Source organism: Balaenoptera physalus (assembly GCF_965194825.1).
Source record: "Balaenoptera physalus genome assembly, chromosome: 10".
Taxonomy (NCBI): Eukaryota; Metazoa; Chordata; class Mammalia; order Artiodactyla; family Balaenopteridae; genus Balaenoptera; species Balaenoptera physalus.
In genome coordinates this window covers 22,175,923-22,198,390 of record NC_138889.1, presented here as the reverse complement: position 1 = coordinate 22,198,390, position 22,468 = coordinate 22,175,923, and the positions used below count along the sequence as shown (strand labels likewise).

At 37.2% G+C, this 22,468-nt stretch overlaps 1 protein-coding gene and 2 long non-coding RNA genes across 4 annotated transcripts in view; 2 read left to right on the top strand and 1 right to left on the bottom strand.

The window, feature by feature from the left end:
* The window catches only part of LOC309667926, a 614,088-nt gene that overhangs the window by 196,811 nt on the left and 394,809 nt on the right, over positions 1–22,468 (top strand). The window lies entirely within an intron of this gene.
* Positions 1,793–13,224, bottom strand: LOC309667922. The gene is made up of 2 exons (XR_014267998.1): positions 5,163–13,224; positions 1,793–4,539 (listed from the first exon to the last, which is right to left on the bottom strand). It is a non-coding gene; the product is annotated as an uncharacterized lncRNA (long non-coding RNA).
* RDX (radixin) overlaps positions 4,772–22,468 on the top strand; it is a 97,404-nt gene continuing 79,707 nt past the window's right edge. Inside the window, exons 1-2 of one of the 2 annotated variants that reach the window (XM_082476887.1) lie at positions 4,772–5,142; positions 18,184–18,257. In XM_082476887.1, the coding sequence (XP_082333013.1) occupies positions 18,246–18,257 (12 nt within the window). In that variant the 5' untranslated portion in view covers positions 4,772–5,142; positions 18,184–18,245. The remainder of the gene's footprint in view (positions 5,143–18,183; positions 18,258–22,468) is intronic. The other variant, XM_082476885.1, reaches the window with a different exon arrangement.

Here is a 22,468-nt window from a genome sequence, read left to right as displayed (position 1 = left end):
GATTAAGCAATAACTTTTACCTTGTCTTTGTTGAAGACTATATGCTCATATCTGTGATCACATTATGAATTATGTACCTATGTAATTTAATCTTAGATAGGGAGAGAATAAAGGTAGGAATACACCTGTGGTTTCTTGACTCTTAGTTTAGGTACCTTGGACATCAAACCTCTGTTGACTGTACTGAAATTTTATAGCTTATATCAGCAGTTAAATTTGTATGGTTTACTAGGCATACAAAGCAGATGATAAGATAGTTTTATTTACTTTGCCTGTTTTTACTGAGGTCTGTTATATTGGTGAACACGTTGTGAATATGTACTTAAATATGCAAGATAGTGTGAATAGTATGAAATATCACAGTTTACAACAGAAGATTCTCATTTGTATTTTTTCTATGTATAGGTTTTAAAAATAGTGATCTTACATTGTTGTAGCTTTTTAAAAATAGTGAATAAAATTTTTAAATAATTAAATAATTAATTAATTAATTAATTCGGCTGTGTTGGGTCTTTGTTGCTGCACGTGGGCTTTCTCCAGTTGCGGTGAGCGGGTGCTACTCTTCCTTGCGGTGTGCGGGCTTCTCATTGAGGTGGCTTCTCTTGTTGTGGAGCATGGGCTCTAGGCACGCAGGCTTCAGTAGTTGTGGCACGTGGGTTCAGTAGTTGTGGCTCGTAGGCTCTACAGAGCAGGCTCAGTAGTTGTGGCACACGGGCTTAGTTGCTCTGCGGCATGTGGGATCTTCCTGGACCAGGGAAACCCATGTCCACTGCCTTGGCAGGAGGATTCTTAACCACTGCACCACCAGGGAAGTCCTGTGAATAAAATTTTTTGATGGAAAAATATTTTAGTATGTTATGGTGCTCCAGGTTAATTTAATTCTAAACCGTAGTAAAATCCTTGGCTTGAACGAAACTATATTTTCCAAAGAAATAGCTGGAAATGGAAGGCCTATTTTAGCATGTTATCTATGTTCATTTCTTTAACAAGTATTTATTGGATGTTGCATTTGCTGTACTTATAGTTCATATATTTCCAGTTACTGAGTTCTAGAGTGCCTGTAGACTCTTAAAAGTCAGCATCTTCCTAACCTGCCTAATTATCTTCATCTCTCAGTTCTCCTTTTTTTACAATTCACATTTATCTTAATGGTACCCATCAGAAACCCTGAAAACATTTTCACTTCTTCTTTTCTCTTACTTCTAAAATTTTTTGAAAGATTCGATTTCCTCTTTTTCACCCTCACAAACCTCCCAAGTTCAGACCCCTCATCCTTTTGTGCTAGAGGCAAAACCGTCTGCATAAGGCATCCCTCAGATCTCAACATCCACTTTCACTGTCATTGAACCTCTCTCCCAAGCAATCCACACAGCTGCCAGTTACTTTGCTAACATAAATCAGATCACATTAGTCCTCTTCTTAATACCTATTATGGGAATTCCCTGGTGGTCCAGTGGTTAGGACTCTGTGTTTTCACTGCCGAGGGCCCAGGTTCGATCCCTAGTCCAGGAACCAAGGTCCCACAAGCTGCATGGTGTGGCCAACAAACAAACAAACAAGCAAACAAACAAAAAAAGAATACCTCTTATGGACTCCTATTTCCTCAAGGATGAAGGACAAATTCTGAACTTCCCAAACGGACCTCAACTTACCTTTCTGAAGTCTCTGGTTATAAATATTCTTATGTCTAAACATCAATGCCATCTTTCCACTGTGTCTCCCAAGCTAATTGCCTTTCCCCTCACTTCTCTTAGGGAACTTCTACTCATTCCTTTACTCTCCCCTTCTCTGCTTATCTTTCTCTTCTCTAGGCAGTTAATTACCCTCTCTTCTGTCTCCTTGACAATAATGTGTTTATCTTTATTATGGTGCATATTACACAGCATTGTTTGTTTGCCTTTCCCATTACTGAATCTAGAGGGCAATGACCAAGTGTTACTCAAACTAGTAAAGGCCTGGAACTCAATGTTAGTTCTAGATTAAAAAAAAAAACAACCTTCCATTTATAAACCGTACTTGCAAAAATGAATTTTCTTCATTTTTAAGAAAGACTTATACGTGCTAGTGAGACAAATGCTTTTTAACTAATCATTGGAATCTCAGAATTCAGAATTAGCCAATATATTGTGGTGGAGTACAGCAGGATTCTAGCATGGAAGACTTAGTAATAGATTGGTTTTGTCTTTCTTTTTTATGCATACTATGTGCTATATATAAAAAATTTTTTGTAACTAGTGATAATATCATCAGATTTTTTCTAAAAAAAGTAGTTTTAGCAAATGTGATTTTACCACTTAAAATCTGAAGTGTTGGAATTAAACTGAGAAAGAAAATTTTCAATTAAGCCTTATTTTTTTTTTTTTTTTTCCACTGCAAAAGTAATACAGAAAATACTGAAGAATAGAATAAGGGGCAGGGGGGAGGGGTGCCCATAGAAACATCATCCTGAGACAACTCTGAGTTTCAATCTTTCCTTTTTTCTAACACTTCATAGTTTTGTTTTTTTTTTTTAAACATAGATGTGATCATACTACATGGTTAGTTTCATAACTTGTGGGTTTTTTTTTCACTTAATACTATACTTTTTAAATTGTTACCTAAAATGCTACAAAGTATTTATGGTTACTTTTAAGACATTTAGTTTCCATAATTTTTATTTTTGCATCTTATAAATAATATTGTGACATACAGCTTATGAACAAAGCTTTTGCTCTATTTCAGATTATTTCATTCAGAAAAAATCTCAGATACAGAGTATGAACATTTTTTTAGGTTGAATCACAGCACCAAATTGTTTCTAAATAGGTTGTTTCAGTTTACACTCCCACTCACAATGTCTGGTAGCACCCTTTTAATCTCACCAGCATTGAATATTATCCTTTACTTAAATATTTACTAATATGATAGCTGACTGAAGTATTACAATTTCTGGTCTGCTTGCTGTTGAAGAGTATAGGATAAAATCAAGGCTTTGGAGTCAAATAATACTGGGTCTGGTCATAGCTCTGCAACTTCCTAGCTGTGTTATAATACATCAAGCAAATTACTTAACTCCTTTTTTAAAATAAATTTATTTATTTAGGCTGTGTTGGGTCTTTGTTGCTGCCCGTTGGCTTTCTCTAGTTGCGGCAAGCAGGGGCTACTCTTCGTTGCGGTTCCCGGGGTTCTCATTGCGGTGGCTTCTCTTGTTGCGGAGCACGGGCTCTAGGCGCACGGGCTTCAGTAGTTGTGGCTCGAGGGCTCTAGAGCTCAGGCTCAGTAGTCGTGGCACACTTCCCAGACCAGGGCTCAAACCTGTGTCCCCTGCACTGGCAGGCAGATTCTTAACCAGTGTGCCAACAGGGAAGTCCCTACTTAACTCCTTTGAGGCTCTCTTTATTCATCGGTTTTTTAAAAAGGTCAATAATAATATTTACCCCAAACTCAGGGTTGTTGTAATTATTAAAAGAAATAGTCATGTAAAGCATTTCACACCAGTGCCTGGCATGTGACAAACGATAATGAATGCTTCATTTTCTGTTGCAAAAGTATGTTTGATTAGTGTACTATCTAGGAATTTACACAATACTTTGACTGTCTTTATCCACGCAGCTTGTTGTGGAAGGCTGGACAATCACCTGGATAATTCTTGCACCCCAGGGAGAAGGTCAGGGAGTAATCTTATAGTTAAAAAAAAAAAAAAGCACACACCCGGTTCCCGTTCTTGAGGAATCTAAAGGCCTTTGAGTTAACTCTTGGGGCTTTTAATTGCTCAGAGAGGTCTCAAAGGGCAATGGTGGAAACTCACTAAAGAGTAAATTTAGTGAAAGTAATCAGGGGAGAGAGTTCCTGGAAAAGCTATTGTCTCAGGGAAGGCAAATGCTAAGGCAGGAAGGATATGAATTATTTGTTCTGTAGAAGTTAAGTACACTCGTGAGGTTTTATTTGAATCTAAAGTTTATTAATAAAAAGTATATAAAGCACTGCAAACAGAGCAAGCTCGGCGAATCTGATTTTGTGCACTTGCTCTTTCTATACTCAGAGCAAGTTTTGCTCTTTGAATCTCAGCAGAAAATACCAGGGGCTTGGGAGTAGATGACACAGCATCGACCAGAAGTCTATCTAGTCCCGACCACTGAAGTGAGTGGGCTAGAGTCACATCATGGTCAAATGCGTAACTTTCACAAAGTCTAGGATAATTTAGGTTTGGCTGCTCTTCGGGGTCCCACTTCCAACATTTTCCTTTTAACCGACTTCTTCCAACTGCCGAAGCATGCCAGAGATAATAAAAATTTATCAAATATCCTTGCCTGGATAAAAATCTGCACTCTCGATTGGGGCCATATCCATCGAGGTTTCGGTGGCGGTTTAAAAACTGCCCTTGAAAAAGCAAGTTTTTCTAGTTGGGTAAATTCTGCCAAAATAATGTAAAGTTCTTTATTGCATGCATAAATTCCTCTAAGGCAGGTCTTTTTCTCTCTCCAGGTCCAGGATTTTCAAGCTGAACAGTCAAGTAACACGCTCGACTCGGTTCTGGATTCCCTCGGGGAAGAATTCCTCCTTGGGGGCGATAGAAACGCCCTCGGTGAGTTTTCCGGCACCAGCGGGAGTTTCAAGTTTCCACCCGTCGAGGGGAGGCGGCGGGCCCACTCCCAGCTCCGGGTTGGGCGGCTCCTCTTCCCTGAGCATCGGGTTTAGCTCAAGCCCAGTCCTCCCCGGAAGGAGTCCCCCACCCCCGCGCTCTCCCCCTTTCCCTCCGGGCTCCGGAGCCGCAGCCCGGCCCTCGCGCGTCCCCGCCCGGGACGGGGACCCCAGGCGACACCCCGCGCGGCGGGCGGCCGCGAGCCCGCGGGCCTGAGAGGGGCGGGGGCGGGGCGCGGGAGGTCTGGCGGCGGCGACTGCGGCGTTGCTTCTCGGGACGCGGCGCAAGGCCGGCCGGCCAGCAGGGGGAGGCGGGGGGCGTGGGGCAGCCCCGCCTTTCCCGCGAGGAGCGGCCGGGCAGCCATATTGCGGAGCTGTCTGCGGTGGCGGCGGCGCCTCTCGTCTCTCGCGGCCCATCGCTCCCTCCACCGCCTCTCCCTCCCTGCCGCAGCCGCGACATCCGGCGCCGCCGCGCAGCGCCCCGGCCACACTCAGGGCGGGAAGGAGCCGCCCGCTCTCGGGGTAAGCCGCCAGCGCCCTACCTTCCCCCACTCCCGTTCCCGGGCTTCGCCGGAGACGCTGAGGTGGCGGCGAGAAGTTTCGGGGCCCAGTGCTGCCCGGCGGCCGCGCCGCGAGGGCCGCGGTGTCGCTGCCCTAACAGCCCGGCTGGCCAGGCCGCATCCGGGGCCGCGGGAGCCGCGAGGCTCTGCCCGAGTCGTGGCTGCGGCCTGAACACACCGGTGCGCGCTTCTCCTCCCTTCGGGCGTGGGTCCGCCTTCAGCGTCCGCCCCGGACCCCCTCCGCCTCGAGCTCGGTCGGGTTCCCGCCGTTCGGGTGCGGCCCCGGGCTCGGCCTGGCTCGTCCCTTCTAGGCAGTTTGATAATACAGATTTAAGGCTAGGAAAAATAACGTTTTGCCATGTAGGGAAGGAATTTATTACAACTTCTTCTCCCCGGCCTCCAGTTTGAAAGTAAGGGTGTTGAATTACTAGAGAACGTGTGTTCCGCCCTGGTGGCAAAGGGATGTTGCCTTACGGGGTTTGGGGCGCGAACCGCCCTCAGCCACCCGCACCCGCGCGGCGAGGGCCGCCGTTCTGGCCCCGGCTCTACCTGCTGCTTCTACTGCTGAAGGCGGCCTCCGAGCCTCATAACTTTCTTCGGCCTTTGAGGCAGCCCGGTTTAGTATCTTAGACCCCAGTAGACAAGTTGAGTACATTACAGTCCCCCCTTCCTTTAAAGGGTTGTAAACTTAATTCCCGGGCTAACTTTGAAAGCGGGGGGGGGGGGGCACTGCATTATTGCAGTTTAAATAGAGCACTTCACTTTTTATACAGATGTGGCATGGTTCTTTAACCATTCACAACATGTATTTAGCGTTGTTTACCATTAAGGAGGGGTTATTAATGAGGCTGGAAATAGGTTAAAAGTCAACTTCATCAAAGATACATTTTAAAATATAGTTGAGATTTGTGTAGAAGACATTTTAATGAGTTCTGTGGCACTAAGACGGGCCATGATGTAAATGTAAAAACCCAAGATAATAAGGGTTTATTTGATAAACGAGCACTTGGACTTAGACATTGCAATCTATTGTTTATGGAGCATACATTTTTTAGAACACTAAATACTCTTTTATATTTCGGACGGAGCTCTGAATGAACAATTGCCCCGTTCATTTTGCTGGATAAATAATGGCTTAATCCATTTGCCATAACAGCATTATTATCGATGGATTTAAGAAGAGAGACTAATATTCAGGATTGCATTTTTAAAAAAAAATTTCAGTATTACATTACTTTAACCAGTGGGCTTTATCTTCCAGAGACTAATTACCTCAAATGTGGTAAAATGTATTGAATAAGACATTTCTTTTGAAGTTAACTGTATCCTGTAAAGTTGATTGCACTGACTTTGTTTCTTTTGCTAAACCACTTTTTTTAATATATGATGGGATTTAATAAACAATACATTATTAGTGAGGAATGAATAGACATGCATTGGAATTCTTTACAGTTTTATTTAAATGAGACAAAATTTGTGGCATTTAGGAATGTTAAATTCTTGCCCTAGTGGATTATACATTGTTTTGTTCACTCCTGTATTCATTCCCAAGCATGGCAGAGCATGTAGGAGAGGCTCAGAAGTTAAATGTAATTAATTTCAGCGTGGGGAAAGTATGTTTAGTCTGTCCTTTGTTTTGGACATTTGTATTAACTGGAAATTAAACTGATATCCTTTTTTCTGTGGCGGTGAGAAATGACAGACTCTGCTGTTCTTTCTCTCTTTTGTTAACTCTCAGTCTCAGGGAGAGAACAAGGCTTATTTCTTCTTTTTTTGCTTCACTATTCCCAAGAGCAGAATTGGATTTTATTATTCATTTTTATCTTTGGCAGGCAGTTGAAATGAAAGTCTTTATGTACTTTTATCTTAATTTCAGTTCTCAGTCTTCTAATGTAATCTGTGTATAGTCTAATACAATGGAGCCTGAAATCTTGAATGATGATGGGAGTCTTGTTTTTTCTTCCATTTTTAACTTGATTCAGTTCAACTTGTACAATTTAAAGATGGCAAATTTTAACCAGTATTTCCCAAAGACCAAAGCCTAGAAAAATGTGTTCTATTAAGATTGTGAAGATAGCCATGTTGGTGAACATACTTGATAGGGTAGAGTTAATATCATATCGTGCTATTGCTGTGAATCTGGGAAGTTGAGGAAGTCACCCTTTCTTGGATGGCTTGGACCTCCTGCAGACCAGGAGCTAGTGGGCACTTCTCACGACCCTGATACTATCCTTGGGGTACTGGATTCAGTGGAACTGGATTGGGTTGCTGTAGACTCCAGCTTTACAAGGTTATTTTAAACCTCATGGTGTTAAAAGCCCTTCAGGGAACTCCCCTAACTTATGCAGCAAGTATATCCTCACCTGTTGCGTGATAGAAATGGCCAGTCTGACCCCAGAGAGTTCCTGAATATCTAGCCTCTTTCAGAAGAATCCTGCCTTTACTGTTCATATTAGTTCCTGGTATATTTTTCAATATTAATTTATAATGAACGTATTTTAAACCATTTTTAAAGACTATAAAATTAATAAATTTTATGACAAAGTTAAGAAAACCCAGAAAGATGTTAAGGAAAAAGTAAAAGTTCTCCCCAGCTTCCCAGAACCACCCCCCCCCCCCCCGCCCCCCACCTCTCCCAGTCCCGGTCTCTGTTTTTCAGAGGTAATTGCTATTAGCTATTCCTTGTAGTATATAGAAAATGCCAATATTTATGCAAGGGTAAACATATACTTTATATATATCCCTTATTTGCAGTTTTAAAGTCTTTAAAAATAAGGTTATTTTGTAACAAACATTGCAAGAGTGTTTATTACTGTGTTGAGCATTAAGTAATTAGTATTTCTCGGATTTTCATCATTTGAATGAAATAAAAATGGAATTTCTGGTAATCTCAAAAGTGTTCATGTACATGTGCAGATTTTCTTGATTAATGATTGAAGGTGAATTCACTTTTTTTTCTTTTTTCTAGGGTATGGTATATAACTGACACTGAAAAGTGGTGTCCTTTAAAAAAGGGTTTATGATTTTGGGTAGTGAAATGTCCCTATTATATATGTAGCTTTTTACCTGGGAACTGTTTGGAAAGGAAATATGGTCCATATGATTCAGTTCTTTATTTCTTTGTTCCATTTAATGGTGAATCCTAGCTTTAACTTCCTGGAAGAGAGGGGTTCTTTCAGGTTAGTAGTTGTATAGGTTTTTTTTTTTTTTTCTTTGAATAACCAGTATGTATAGAAACTCTTGCAAATTCACAAAGTTATTTTTTTCCTATTGCAGTGTCAGTTACCTTTTAGAAGAATTCTAAAGTACATTTTATAGAGGCTAGTTACATATGTAAATACGGTATGCATATGAATAGGATGCTGTAGTGACACTGGTTCCTTTTCTGCTTTTCTACATAATTTACCTACATTTGAAATAAGAAACTTTTGGGTTCTAGTAAAGTTGATTTAGTTGAAAATGATATTCTCTTTACTGTTAACCATTTGGAGAAGAGGTCAGCAAACTGGTTTGAAGGCCACATTCAGCCTACTACCTTTTTTGTAAACAGTTTTATGTGAACACATGATGGCTCATTGGTTTACATATTATCTATGGTTGCTGTTGTGCTACAACAACAGAGTAGTTGCAACAGAGGCTGTATGGGCCACAAAACCTAAAAAGTTTACTTAACCTGGCCCTTTACAGAAAAAGTTTGCTGACTCCCGCTTTAAGGTATTATTCATACATTCAGACATTTATAATCATATGCCAGATATTCTTTGCATTTGTTCAGTAAGATAATGAGAACGCCACACTCTAATGGGAATGTACTTGTGCCATTTTGTATACCATGAAGTGTTTTTGCTTAAGTGCTCTTTGTGTGTATAAACGAGTTCATATTCAGTGTAACAGTGTTGTAAGCATGGTCTTCTGTGATGTGAATTCTGGGTGTTTCTTGTTTTGTACTTTAAAAAAACCCCCAAACTTCTTGTTGTTTCTGTAAATTAACTAATAACCTTTTGATAAATTAACCAGAATAGTTGTTTGTAACTGAAAATCCTGTTAGTACTCAGAATGATGTGGGTACGAGTATAATAGAGGGACCATTAATAAAAGGGAGAATGGGGACATAGGAAATCTCAGCCATGGTAATTGAATCTAATCACCCTTTGGCTTTTATTGAGTGTGTGGGATGGACTAAACTTTGTTAGACATCATGAGCGCTCTTGATATTTAAGCTGTCTCTAGATTCTAGACTTAAGGAAACTATAAAAACCTAGTTTGGTTATTAAGCAAAGTTGGTATATATAGTTGACACTCCACATCTGTGGGTTCTGTCAACCTTGGATTGAAAATATTTGGAAAAAAAATTCCAGAAAGTTACAAAAAGTAAAACTTGAATTTGCCACATGCTGGCAAGTATTTACATAGCATTTACATTGTATTTACAATTGTTTACATAGCATTTATATTGTATTAGGTATTGTAAGTAATCTAGAGATAATTTAAAGTATATGAGAGGATGTGTGTAGGTTATATGCAAATATAATATTTTATATTTATATATATGTATGTATGTATATAAATGTACATATATTTTGTGTAAGGGATTTGAGCATCCCTAGATTTTGGTATCTGCAGAGGGGTCCTGGAACCAGTCCCCTGTGGATACCAAGGGATGACTGTATACCCAAAGTGCTTACTATTTACATCTAATCATCAAGCAGCATGATACTTATAGATATTATTAAATGTGTCAAATTAGGTGGCCTTTAAATTTAATTTGATTGTCAAATGAGATTATTGAAAGAGACTTAGAGATGATAAAGGCTTGAATTTGGGAGACCTCGTTGGGAGAAGTTTTTTTTTTTCCTCCCACGTTCATGGTTGCTGTCTTTTATAGCCTATTGCTTTCTAGTTCGCTCACTTTACAATGTAAAAGATGAGAGGAAAGTATTACCCTTGATAATAAAGTGAGTATTATATATGAACTTAATTTACCAACAAAATCAACAAACATCTGAGGCCTTACTGTGAGCCAGACACCATTCCAATTTCTCAAAAGGGGGATTGAATATCTCAAAAGTTAGAAACTTAATGATAGAACTGCCATATAGCCTTATTGACTGCATGAGCGAATACTATCTAATTTTAAAGATATTTAAGAAACATATTAACTTTATTCTGTTTTGAAAATAAGCTACTGTAATATCTAGTGTTTCAAAACATATATAGAATTGTGAGAATTCCTCAGGTCAGTTTGAGACTTTTCTTCTTTTCTTCTACCTAGGTGACTTACATGAACCTATCTTTGTTTTTCCATTTTTAAGTGTTTATTATATGAATTTTTGATGTTTCCTTAACTGTAAGATGAAGAAATTGGACTGGATTTAGCTTTCTTACCTTTTAGCATTTAAACTTCATTTTTGCAAATGGTAATGTATTGTTTTTCCACCCTCCTAGGAAGCAATATAGGTATGGTGTTTCTTTTAAATTTACAAAATTCATTTAGAAAAGAATTTAAATTCAGTGTAAAACTTTGCTTTGTGCCTTATATTTGTTTTAAGTGCTGGAAATTTGCTTTGCATTTCCAGTAACGTGTGTTTTGCTTTAAAATGTTGAATATTTTATTTCCTTGAACAAAAGTCAGTTCCTACAAAAGCAAGCACTTAATACCTTATTTAGAACTGCATGCCACCCTTACAGGATATTAATTTACAGAGGTGACTATACCAGTATTAATGTGCACTTACAACAAATCTTTAGAGGTAGTCTTTTTGACCTGAAAACAACAGAGGATAGAGCTTTAACTTCTTGAAAAGCTCTGGTAATTGGGATGAGCTTGGCTAAAATGATGTCAGAGGAAGGCAGAATAGGGTAGCCAAAAGAGCACAGGACTTGAATTTAGAAGGACATATGACTTTGTTGACTAGCCTTATTACTTTGGGCAAGTGACTTATCTGAATCTTAATTTCCTTAATTAGAAGAACAAGGGATTGTGATACTTATCTTGGGCAGAGGGAGGAAGGGCAGTTATTAGGAAGATTAGATAATGTAGGTAACATGGCTGAAGAGTGAGCATTCTACAAATAATTCCATTTACTACCCTTGTCCTTGCTTTTGGCCTTATTTCTTTTTTGCAAAATGGAACTAAAAATTCTTGTCCTCTGCTTCACTTGTGGAGTCACATGGCATTATATAGGTAAAAGTACATTATTATTGCTATTAAATTCAGTACTTAACAGAGCTAAAAAATTTAATAAGCATAGTTCTTTGTATATTCGAGGTTTTAAACCTGTGGGTCTGTGAACTTGAATAGTGAAAAAAGTTGCATCTTTTTTTACACGTTTTCCATTACGAATGTGGGCAGCAGTAGCAGAGACTGTTTCTAATAGAAATTGCAGATATTTTCATGATGCATAACTGTTATTGCAGATCTCAAAATGACATTTAATACCCATTACTTAAAGTTTAATTATTAGATACACTGGTAGATATTGTGATTTAAAGGTTAACAAAGAAGCATATATATTACTGTATCATAAATTTGTGCTTTTTATATTTTTGATATTATAATTCAGTATGATTGATTTTTTAAATGTAATATTGTGTATTTTATTTTGTGCATTTAAAAATACTTTTCTAGGAAGGGGTTCATAGGCTTTACCAGAGGGGCCCCGGTTGGGGAAAATAATGATTAAGAACCTTTTTTTGTGGATGCCATTATTGTGTTAATTTGACTGCCAGAATTACCTTATTAATTCAGTTTATACTTCTGTTTGTTACCCTGCTTCCCCAACCCCCAGTAAGTTGGCAGAGGACTGCGGAGAGACCACAGTTATGTTCAGGGAAGGTGTCTCAAAAGACAGAAAAAAAAGTACAGTTAGGCTTGGGGAAAAGAAATTCTTAAGAGTAAAATTAGGCAGCCTGGTATAAATTATTGAAGCATCACTGTAGGCCCAGTATGGACAGACTTAACACCTGTTTTACCACCTGACAGGTGGGGAGAGTCTCTTGTTGTGTCAGTGACTAACAGAACTCAAGGTGTTAAGCGTGAGGCTGTTTTTTCCATTGTAAAAGAGAAAAGAGGCTGTTTTAGGGTCACCCTCAGAGTTAAAGGACAAAGAGAATGTTTTATGTGAATGTTTCATCTGATAAATGTGGCACTGTGTTTGAGTACATATTCATACGTTTTCTGGAAATGGGAGATACATATGCTGGTGGCATCTCTTAATACTGCTTGCCATGACCGCGCTTCATTGATTCTGTGGGAGTCAGTGTGGAAAACAGGTAGGGTAAGACCACTTTAAGAAATTTAGGAAGAGTGGGGAGGAAGGAGTAAATGTTGTTTCAATAATTATTTATTATGAGGGTAGAGGGGAGAAGAGTTGATTTTTATTATACATCTTTGATATACAGTGGTTTAGGTGATTATATGGTGTCACTTTTTTAGAAAAGAAAAGAAGGCACCGAAACACAGTTTTCAAGATGAACCAGTTAGAGGTACAAACTCAGGACATATATCTAGGTACCTTGGCTTTTCATGTGCCATTTTATTAAATTGTCCATTCTACTACTAACAGCTGCCATTTTCAAGGAAAAAAATATGCTAATACAATCAAAGGAGGACTAGAAATGTACTATTGAGGTTAAATAATATTATCGTGATATAAATATTTTTTAATGATCACTAAATTGGCTAAAAACTTAGGTTTTAACTACATTTATACACAGCTTCATCCTAAAAAATTTAAGGTAGAATTCTTATGTATGTCATGATATCTTATGAATAAACTGGTATATAGACAATTTAGTGAAATATATTTTTAAAATTCTTACCTGATTTTTAAAATTAGTAACTTAACAAAAATAAGACCCTGATTAGTATTAAGTGCTCAGTTCTGTATATCCAAATATCCTTTGTAAGGGTACCTGTTTTTTTACTTAGTTATAATAGGTGGCTACGTATTCTGCCTTTTCACTTATCCTTATGTAAATGTTGACACAGTCTGTCCCCCTTGTTTTCACATAATTTCAACATTAATTGTGATTTTGATTTTAATCATTGGCTGTTATAATATCTTTGTACTGCTGAGAACATCTTGGTACAGATTACTTTGTTTTATATTTATTTATTTATTTGTGGTATATTTAGGAGAGAACACTGGTCTGAAAATACACATTTTTAGAAGCTTCTTTTAGAAGTAAACCGTATCCTTATTTGCAAAGGCTTTTTGTTAGGCCCCTCACTTCCCAACAGTTCATATAGATCATTTAGGCTTGTTGGAGATTTTAAAAGCTTAATGTGTATAAACTTGGTTTTGTATATGTTGGCCTGTGATATATTTGTACTTTTATGTCACCAGAGCACTCATATTAAACCTAAAGCTTTAATATGGATTATTTTGCTTGAAAGGTCATTTTCTATAGAGTATAACTTGAAGTAACTCTAATATAGAAAACTGGGATAAATTATTTCTTAAAGGAAAAGGAAAAAACTCTACCTTTATTTAGTTCCAGTATTTGAGTAATACAAAACTTAAGAAATTCTGCAAAACCTGACATACGTGATGTTTATTTACCTGCCTAGCTGGTCCTATGTTTGATGAGTACTCTTTCTGTAATTTGAGTGCTGTAACTTAGTTTATAGTCTGGCATCCAGTTAGTGTTCACATTTTCCCTTTGTTCTTCCTTACCAGTGAGAGATGGCACAGGAAGGGCAGAGCAGCCAAATGGCTTAGCAAACAAGAATGATCAGTACATGAGCAAGCTCTCTTGAGTATCTGCTAACTTCTCTAGGGTGTGGCCATGGGGCCTGATATGGTAATGGAATGCTAAATCAAGAAGGTAATGTAAAAATTGATCTCGGACAATTAAAATTCCTGGTACTGTACGCTGGTAGGAGCAAACCTGAAATACCTCTATAGGGAGACACAGACAGCTCAGGGCTTGCAGGAATCCCACACTGGGTGGGGAGTGGGTTAGGGACATGAGCTTTCTGTCCAAAATTACAAACTCCATAAAGAAACAAGTCATAATGAACTGGAAATAGAAAATTTTATAGTGACATAAAATAAACATTATAGGGGTAAAACGAGGATTCAATACAAATTATAAAATATTGTAGGAGTAAAAGGAGGATTCAATACAAATTATAAAGTAGTATAGCATTAAAATTTTTTTAAAAGACCAAAAGTGAATTTCTAGAAATTAAAATATATAATCACTGAAAATTTAAACTAGTGGACAGGTAAAACATTAAGAACACCATTCAGCAATAAGAATTGCTGAATGGGAGAGACAATGGCTAATAATTTTCCAGAATTTAAGAAAAGCATGAGTCTTCAGAATAAGGAAGCTTAACAAATCTTGAACAAGATAAATAAAAGGAAATCTGAAGAACACACACACACATATACACACACACAAAATCTTAAAGGAAAGCAGAGAGAAAAGGCATATTACCTCAGAGAAATGAGTTAAATTGCCAGCAGACTTCTCCTCATCAGTAACAGATGGCAGAAGAAAACTAATATCTTCCAAGTGCTGAAGGAATAACAATTTAGAATTCTATATGCAATTAAATTATTACTTAATGAAAAAAGGAAATATTCATTAGAAAGATGTAATAATTCTAAACCTTTACTCACTTAATAACATAGCCTAAAAGCATATAAATTAAAAACTGGTAATTTATAAGAAGAAATTAACATCCACAATCTGAGTTGGGAAAATTCAATACATTTTTTCTCAATTTGATTAACTAAACTGAGAGTAGAGAGACTATAAACAAAACATTAAATACTTACTCTGGCTTGGTCTAACTTACCAGATGCAAAACATACATTATTTTCATTTATAGCTGGAACAATCAAAAAAGAAATGAAACTGACCAAGCACTAAACATAAAGGAAATCTTAATGAATTCTTTGACTAGAGTATATAGTAAACTTAGAAATAAATAATAAAAAGACAGTACTCTGCCCCCAGGCCTCTGACCATTCTATTTGAAAATTTAAAACTTATTAGTAGTGAGTAGAAATCATAATTGGAAACTGAAACACCTAGAGCTAAACAATAATGAAAAAACTATATATAAAAACCTATGTGGGAAGCCACTAAAGTGATACTTAGAAAAATAGTGGAGTTTTAAATATAAGGTATTTTTCCCCAAAATTATTCCCTCCAAAAGGAGATTTATATTTGTTTCATAGGAACTGTCTCATTGCAAGATGTACTCTTTCTCTTGAGCATGGAAGTACTGTTTAAGAAAGGCACATTGACCTGAAATGCCTTTACTACATGTCAGTTTGGAAAGCTCATGGAGCTCATCTGATAAGTGATTTAAATGTAAAAAAGAGGCTAAGGGGACTTCCCTGGTGGCACAGTGGTTAGGAATCCACCTGCCAGTGCAGGGGACGTGGGTTCGAGCCCTGGTCGGGGAAGGTCCCACATGTCGCGGAGCAACTAGGCCCATGTGCCACAACTGCTGAGCCTGCGCTCTGGGGCCCGCGAGCCACAACTGCTGAGCCTGCGAGCCGCAACTGCTGAGGCCCACATACCTGGAGCCCATGCTCTACAGTGGGAGGGGCCACCGCAGTGAGAAGCCCGCGCACTGCAGCGAGGGGTAGCCCTCGCTTGCCGCAACTAGAGAGGGCCCACATGCAGCAATGAAGACCCAACACAGCCAAAAAATAAAGTTTAAAAATAAATAAATAAATAAAATAGAAGTTGCTTTAAAAAAAAAAATGAGGCTAAGAAGTCTAGAGGAGATCTGGTTTTAAAAGTCACTTAAAAATAACACATCTAGTTATACTGTGGATATTAAAATATATTCCAACAATACAAATAGGAAAAAATAACGTCCTACTAACGTTTTCTATAAATGGGTAATTATGGCTTGGGATAAAAATTTTAATTTTAGTGATAGATTCAAAAAGTACTTTATGTAATCTGGAAAACTTACTGTGATTCAGAAGTTTGATATAGATGCTCATGTCTGATGTGTGAGGAATTTAGATTATTTTACATAATCAGATGATAATTACTTTAAAATAGTCTCACTGGCAAAATAGGGAGATCATTTTACGTTTGGACTTGCCTTATGGTGGGACATATTTAGTTTGTGACCTTAATGCATGTTATTAGAAAACAAGATTGGAAATTACTTAGGTAAACTTTCAATTTCAGGGATTAGAATATGAGCCTCAGAGTAAAAGCCAATTAATGAGAAGAAAAATGATGAGAAAAAAGGACAGAAATTAACAAAACAGAAAAATAAAAGAAACAAGAAGATCAACAAAACTGAAAGCTGGTTTTTAGACCAATAAATGAAGCAAACTTCTGGCAAGATTAATCAAGCAAAAGCGAAGACAAAAATTAACAGTATTAGGAATGGAAAGGGGATCATAACTGTAGATGTAGTAGAGATATAAAAAAAATCATGAATATACCATGAATAACTTTATAGAAATATGTCATCAAGACTTGTGGAAAAAGCAGATTTGACTGTGGGGTGTAGCGATTTAAGCCATGTTTTAGCCATGTTGTATTTGAGGTATCATTTAGATATTGAGCAAGCCAAGTTAGCCAAGCAAGTCTGGAGATACAGGTTTGGGAGTTACTAGTTTATAAATGATGTAAAAGGTTGGTTTTTGAGGCTGTTTTAAGACCTGAGATGAATTTGATAGTAGGGATGAAAGGAGGATTTAGAAGTGGAAGATAGGACTGAAGTACATTTAGGTTCATGAAGGTAGGTGATTGTAGGTAGGGAATATTTATCTATCATTTCCTAGCTAAGAGTTAGGAAATGAGGAATTTAAAACTTCTAACTGAATTTCATAGCCCATTGTATTAGATAAGAAATTTCTCTTGATGAAGTTCCCTGTATGGGGAGAGGTTCATTGACATGTGATTGGCTAAAATTTAGAGAAATGACCTTACTTCGATCCTTTGTTTTTATTTCAATTTGGAGAATTTTCAGTTTTATTAATAATAGTATCTTAAAAAGCAATTGATAATATATTTTTAAAATACAAAATTAACTCTCTATTAATTTAGTTGATAGTATAATGAATAAAATTTCTCGGCAGAGATATTACTTATATAAGCTGAATTTCAGGTAATTAATATATTTCTTACTCTAGGTTTTCAAATTGGAATGATAATCATTTTTTTCTGGACAACTAAATGGTTAAAAATGTTACATCTTTTGGTAGGTTTGTAGGGGGGAAATCCAATTTTGTTAGATGTTTGTGAGAACATTTACCCTAAAATAGCCCATTGTTCTTCCTGGATTAAGATTTACTTCTTTTGCCGGAGCGGGAGAAGGTATAATTTAACACTGGTCTTCAGGACAATTCTGTATTTCCGTGAAGGCCATTAGCTTGCTGATGAGTAGCATGCAGATTACTAGTGTGCAGACTATGGCTGTTTTATCCACCTTAGGTGAAAAAGTTACTCTTATGTTATTTGTCTCTACTTGGACTTTTAAACTTTCAGGGAGGAAAAATAATTTTCTTTAAAAAGTTATCTTTTTGTAGTTTACATTAATCAGTATTTCCTTGTTTGTCTTTGGCAGTACAGAAGAAAGGTTGAGAAGTGTTCCTGAATTCATTTCTTTAGAATCTGAATCTATCTGTTCTCTTCTTTGCCGTCCCTCTTTTCTACCAATCTGGGTATAGGGGCGAACTTGACTCAGAAAGAGAAAGCATTTGGCCCTTAGTAATCTCTCCTTTGCTATGTGTTGTCTGTAATTAAATTAAAACTTCTGGTTGATGATTGAGATGCTTTATGCTATGTTATTTGAGATGTGTGCTGTTTTAAATCACAGATATAAGTATTTTTAAAGAATGTGAAATAATAGAAGACATTGAAAATTAGAATAAAATGAGAGCTCCATGTTAATTGTAACATTTTAAAATGTTAAAGTTTTATTTAATCTATACAAATTATATTGTTAAGCAAAAACATTACTATATAAAAAGATAATAGGTCAATTATGCTTTCTTTTCTTTAACAGAAGAACAACAGAATTCATAAAAGTGAAGAATTTTTAAAGAGGGTGACAAAAAGAGAAGGAAAATGCCGAAACCAGTAAGTGTATTTTATTACTTTTGACACTGCTTACTTAATAAAATATCAGTGGCATTAAGTTCCTTTTGGAACAAGGCAAAGTATTATGGTAGAGTTTTTGGGGGAAAAAAAGCACTGATATTACTGTTGTTTGTTTTAGATTAATGTGGCTAGAGTACGGTGTTATGTGGGCCAGTGATGAAGAGGTTTAGGTAACACTGTAATTAAGATTACTACAGGTTGTGGGGTCAAACTTAGTTCTTATCCTCACCCTGCCACTTAACCCGACTGAGCTTTGTTAGATTAGTTCAGTCTCTCCAATTCTTAATTTCTTCACATATAAAATGGAGATATAATTAGTTACTTACTGGAGAGTCTGGTGAGGATTAGAAGATCCTGGTGAATATACATTCAGTGCTCAGTAAAAAGTAACTTAGTGTTAAACAGGAGAAAATAATGAGAGGTCAGAAGGATCCATGCAGTATTAATTTTCTCATAATTCTAGCTTTGATGCTAGTGATACCAGTGCTGATATTATATATAGCCCTAGATGTTTAATTTAATGGTATATATGTGATCATTTTATTAAGTTTTATAATTATATAATTTGTGACTAAGGTTTGTCCTTTTATCTTAGGATAAATGTACTTTTCTTCATCTAACAAAATCGGGGTTTTTTTTTCAAGAATTTTTTGGCCAGTTATCTTTTTAAGAAAATCATTGGTTGTGGTTATTTGAATTTTCTGGCATGAATGTCACTTTCGAATTACTTTTAAAGATTTAGCAGGTAAAAAAGTGCATTGTCGGAGGGAGAGAAGAATAAAAAGAAGTAAAAGGCATAATCAATACAAAGCAAGAATTAAATTTCTCTATTTGCAGATGACATAATTATGTAAATAACCTGGAATTTACAAAACAACTATTAGAACTAATAACAGAATTTAGCAAGATTGTTGGACATAAAGTTATATTTTTTAAAAATCAGTCTTCTGTTTTATATACTAGCAGCAAAATTCAAAAAATGAAGTAAAAATTTCACTTGTAATAGCATCAAAAATATAAAATATTTAGGAATAACTTTACAGAAGCTGTACAAGATCTCTACGCTGAAAACTTATAAGTACTTAAAAAGACCAAGATATATACAAAAATAAACATTGGTCATAGGTATGTCTAGAAAATATTATTACAATGTCTGTTCTCCCCAATATATTGGAAGATTGAATGTAATTCTAATCAGTTGAATCCCTTTGGTTAAAATTGACTAGCTGATTATAAAATGTTTATGGAAGAGCCAAAACTTATGTGGAATAGCTAAAGCAATAGCTAGTGGGAAGCAGCCACATAGCACAGGGAGATCAGCTCGGTGCTTTGTGACCACCTAGAGGAGTGGGATAGGGAGGGTGGGAGGGAGATGCAAGAGGGAGGGGATATGGGGATATATTTATATGTATAGCTGATTCACTTTGTTGTACAGCAGAAACTAAGAAAGCATTGTAAAGCAATTATACTCCAATAAAGATGTTTAAAAAAAAAAAAAGAACAAGGGTGGGGCTTCCCTGGTGGCGCAGTGGTTAGGAATCCGCCTGCCAGTGCAGGGGACACAGGTTCGAGCCCTAGCCCGGGAAGATCCCCCATGCCGCGGAGGAACCAAGCGGGTGTGCCTTAACTACTGAGCCTGAGCTCTAGAGCCCGTGAGCCACAACTACTGAAGCCCGCGTGCCTAGAGCCCGTGCTCCACAACAAGAGAGACCACCACAGTGAGAGGCCCACACACTGCAATGAAGAGTGGCCCCCGCTCGCTGCAACCAGAGAAAAGCCCTCACGCAGCAACGAAGACCCAACACAGCCAAAAATAAATAAATAAATTTATTAAACAAATAAAATAAATAAAAAAGAACAAGGGTGGAGCACTTACACTCCTGGATTTCAACACTTATTTTCAGGCAACAAAAAAAAGACAGTGTAGTATTAAAATATTAGATAATAGGATCAGTGGAACAAATATACATCTCCACACACAAGGTTGTCACACAGTTCAATGGGGAAATTAAATTCTTTTCAAGAAATGATGTTGGAACAAAGAGTTATCCATACAGAAAAATACGAATCTTGACCCTTATATCACAGTTTACACAAAAAACTAACTCTGAATGGATCACAGGCCTAAATTAAAAGGCTCAAACTATAGAACTTCTAGAAGAAAATAGAAAGCATTTTTGCAGTCATAGGGTAGGCAAAGATTTCTTTGATAGTACACAGAAAGTTCGAAGCAAAAAAAAAAAAATGAACATCAAAATTAAAAAATTTGCTATTTGAAAGACAACAGTAAGAAAGTAAAAAGGTGGGGCTTCCCTGGTGGCGCAGTGGTTGAGAATCTGCCTGCCAATGCAGGGGACACGGGTTCGAGCCCTGGTCTGGGAAGATCCCACATGCCGCGGAGCAACTAGGCCCGTGAGCCACAACTAACTGAGCCTGCGCGTCTGGAGCCTGTGCTCCACAACAAGAGAGGCCGCGATAGTGAGAGGCCCGCGCACCGTGATGAAGAGTGACCCCCGCTTGCCACAACTAGAGAAAGCCCTCGCACAGAAACGAAGACCCAACACAGCCAAAAATAAATAAATAAATTTTAAAAAGAATCCTCAATGTCTGATAATTGTTTAAAAAAAAAAAAAAAAGTAAAAAGGCAAGGCGGAATGGGAGAAAAGAATTGCAGTATCGCATTCTTTTAGAACTCAATAAGACAACCAAGTTTTTAAAAAGTGGGCAAAAACTTTGAATAGATACTTCACAAAAGAAAATATATCAATAGCCAATAAGCACTTGAAAATATCCTCAATATCTTTGGTTATCAGGGAAACATAAATTAAAACTACAGTGAGATACCACTTTATATATTCTGGAGGGGCTATAATTAGACTGATAATATTTTGCCTGTAAGGATGTGGATCAACTAGAACTCTTATTTCTGGTAGGAATGTGAAAGTTAAAAGTAGTTTGGAAAACTGTCTGAATAATTGAGTGGAGAACATTTATTATTCCTAAGAGTAAGGATTAAAAATTGTATATAAGGCTTCCCTGGTGGTGCAGTGGTTAGGAATCCGCCTGCCAATGCAGGGGACACAGGTTCGAGCCCTGGTCCGGGAAGATCCCACATGCCGTGGAGCAGCTAAGCCTGTGCGCCACAACTGCTGAGCCTCTGCTCTAGAACCCGTGAGCCACAACTACTGAAGCATGCTCACTGTTTATGCCTAGGCTGAAAAGTGGCCTTATATCTGTCTCTTCTGCTCATGTTCTGTCTGAGACCTTAGTCACATAGCCATACCTAATTGCAAGAGACATTGAGAAATGTTCTTGTAGCTCAGTAGCCATGTCAAACGGTAATTTTGTTAGATTTTGGTGGTCAAACAACAAGTAGTCTCTGCCACAATCATATGGTTAGTTTTAAGGAGAAAAATCATATAATAAATTCAGAAAGAGCAGTTGCTAAAATTGAACAACTATTCATGATTTAAAAGTAAAAACCAATACCTCTTAAGCTAAGTATAGAAGAAAACCTATAACAAAAGTAATTCTTAATGTGTTAACAGTGGAAGCTTTTCTTTTAAGATTGGGAACAGGACAAAATGTACACACTATCACTGCCGCTGTTCAACATTGAACAGAAAGCCTGTGTAGAAAAATTAAAAACTCTAGGACTGGAAAGGAAGAAACACTTTGAAGATGTTAAGGTATTTATTTATATCAGGGGTTGGCAAATTATGGCCCATAGGCCAAAGCCAGCCCACCACTTGTTTTTGTACAACCTTCAAGCTAAGAATGATTTTTACATTTTCAATGGTTGAAAAAAAATCAAAAGAATAGTAATATTTCATGACTTGAAAATTATATGAAATTAAAATTTCAATGTCTATAAAGTTTTGTTGGAACAAAGTATGCTCATTGTTTATTATCTATAACTGCTTTTCTGCTATAGCAGGAGAATTGAGTAGATGCAGCAGACAGTATGGTCTGCAAAGCCTAAAATATTTACTATTTGTACCTTTACAGAAAAAGTTTTCTGACCTCTGGTTTATATAAATACAAGAATTTACACAGACTCATTTTAACAGTTGGCAAGGGAGCTGATAAAAGGATCAATATAAAAATCAATTGCATTTCTACAGAAGTAAAACCAGAAAAAATTTTGGAAAGATACTTCATCATATTTATGACCCTGTGTTTGAAACGCT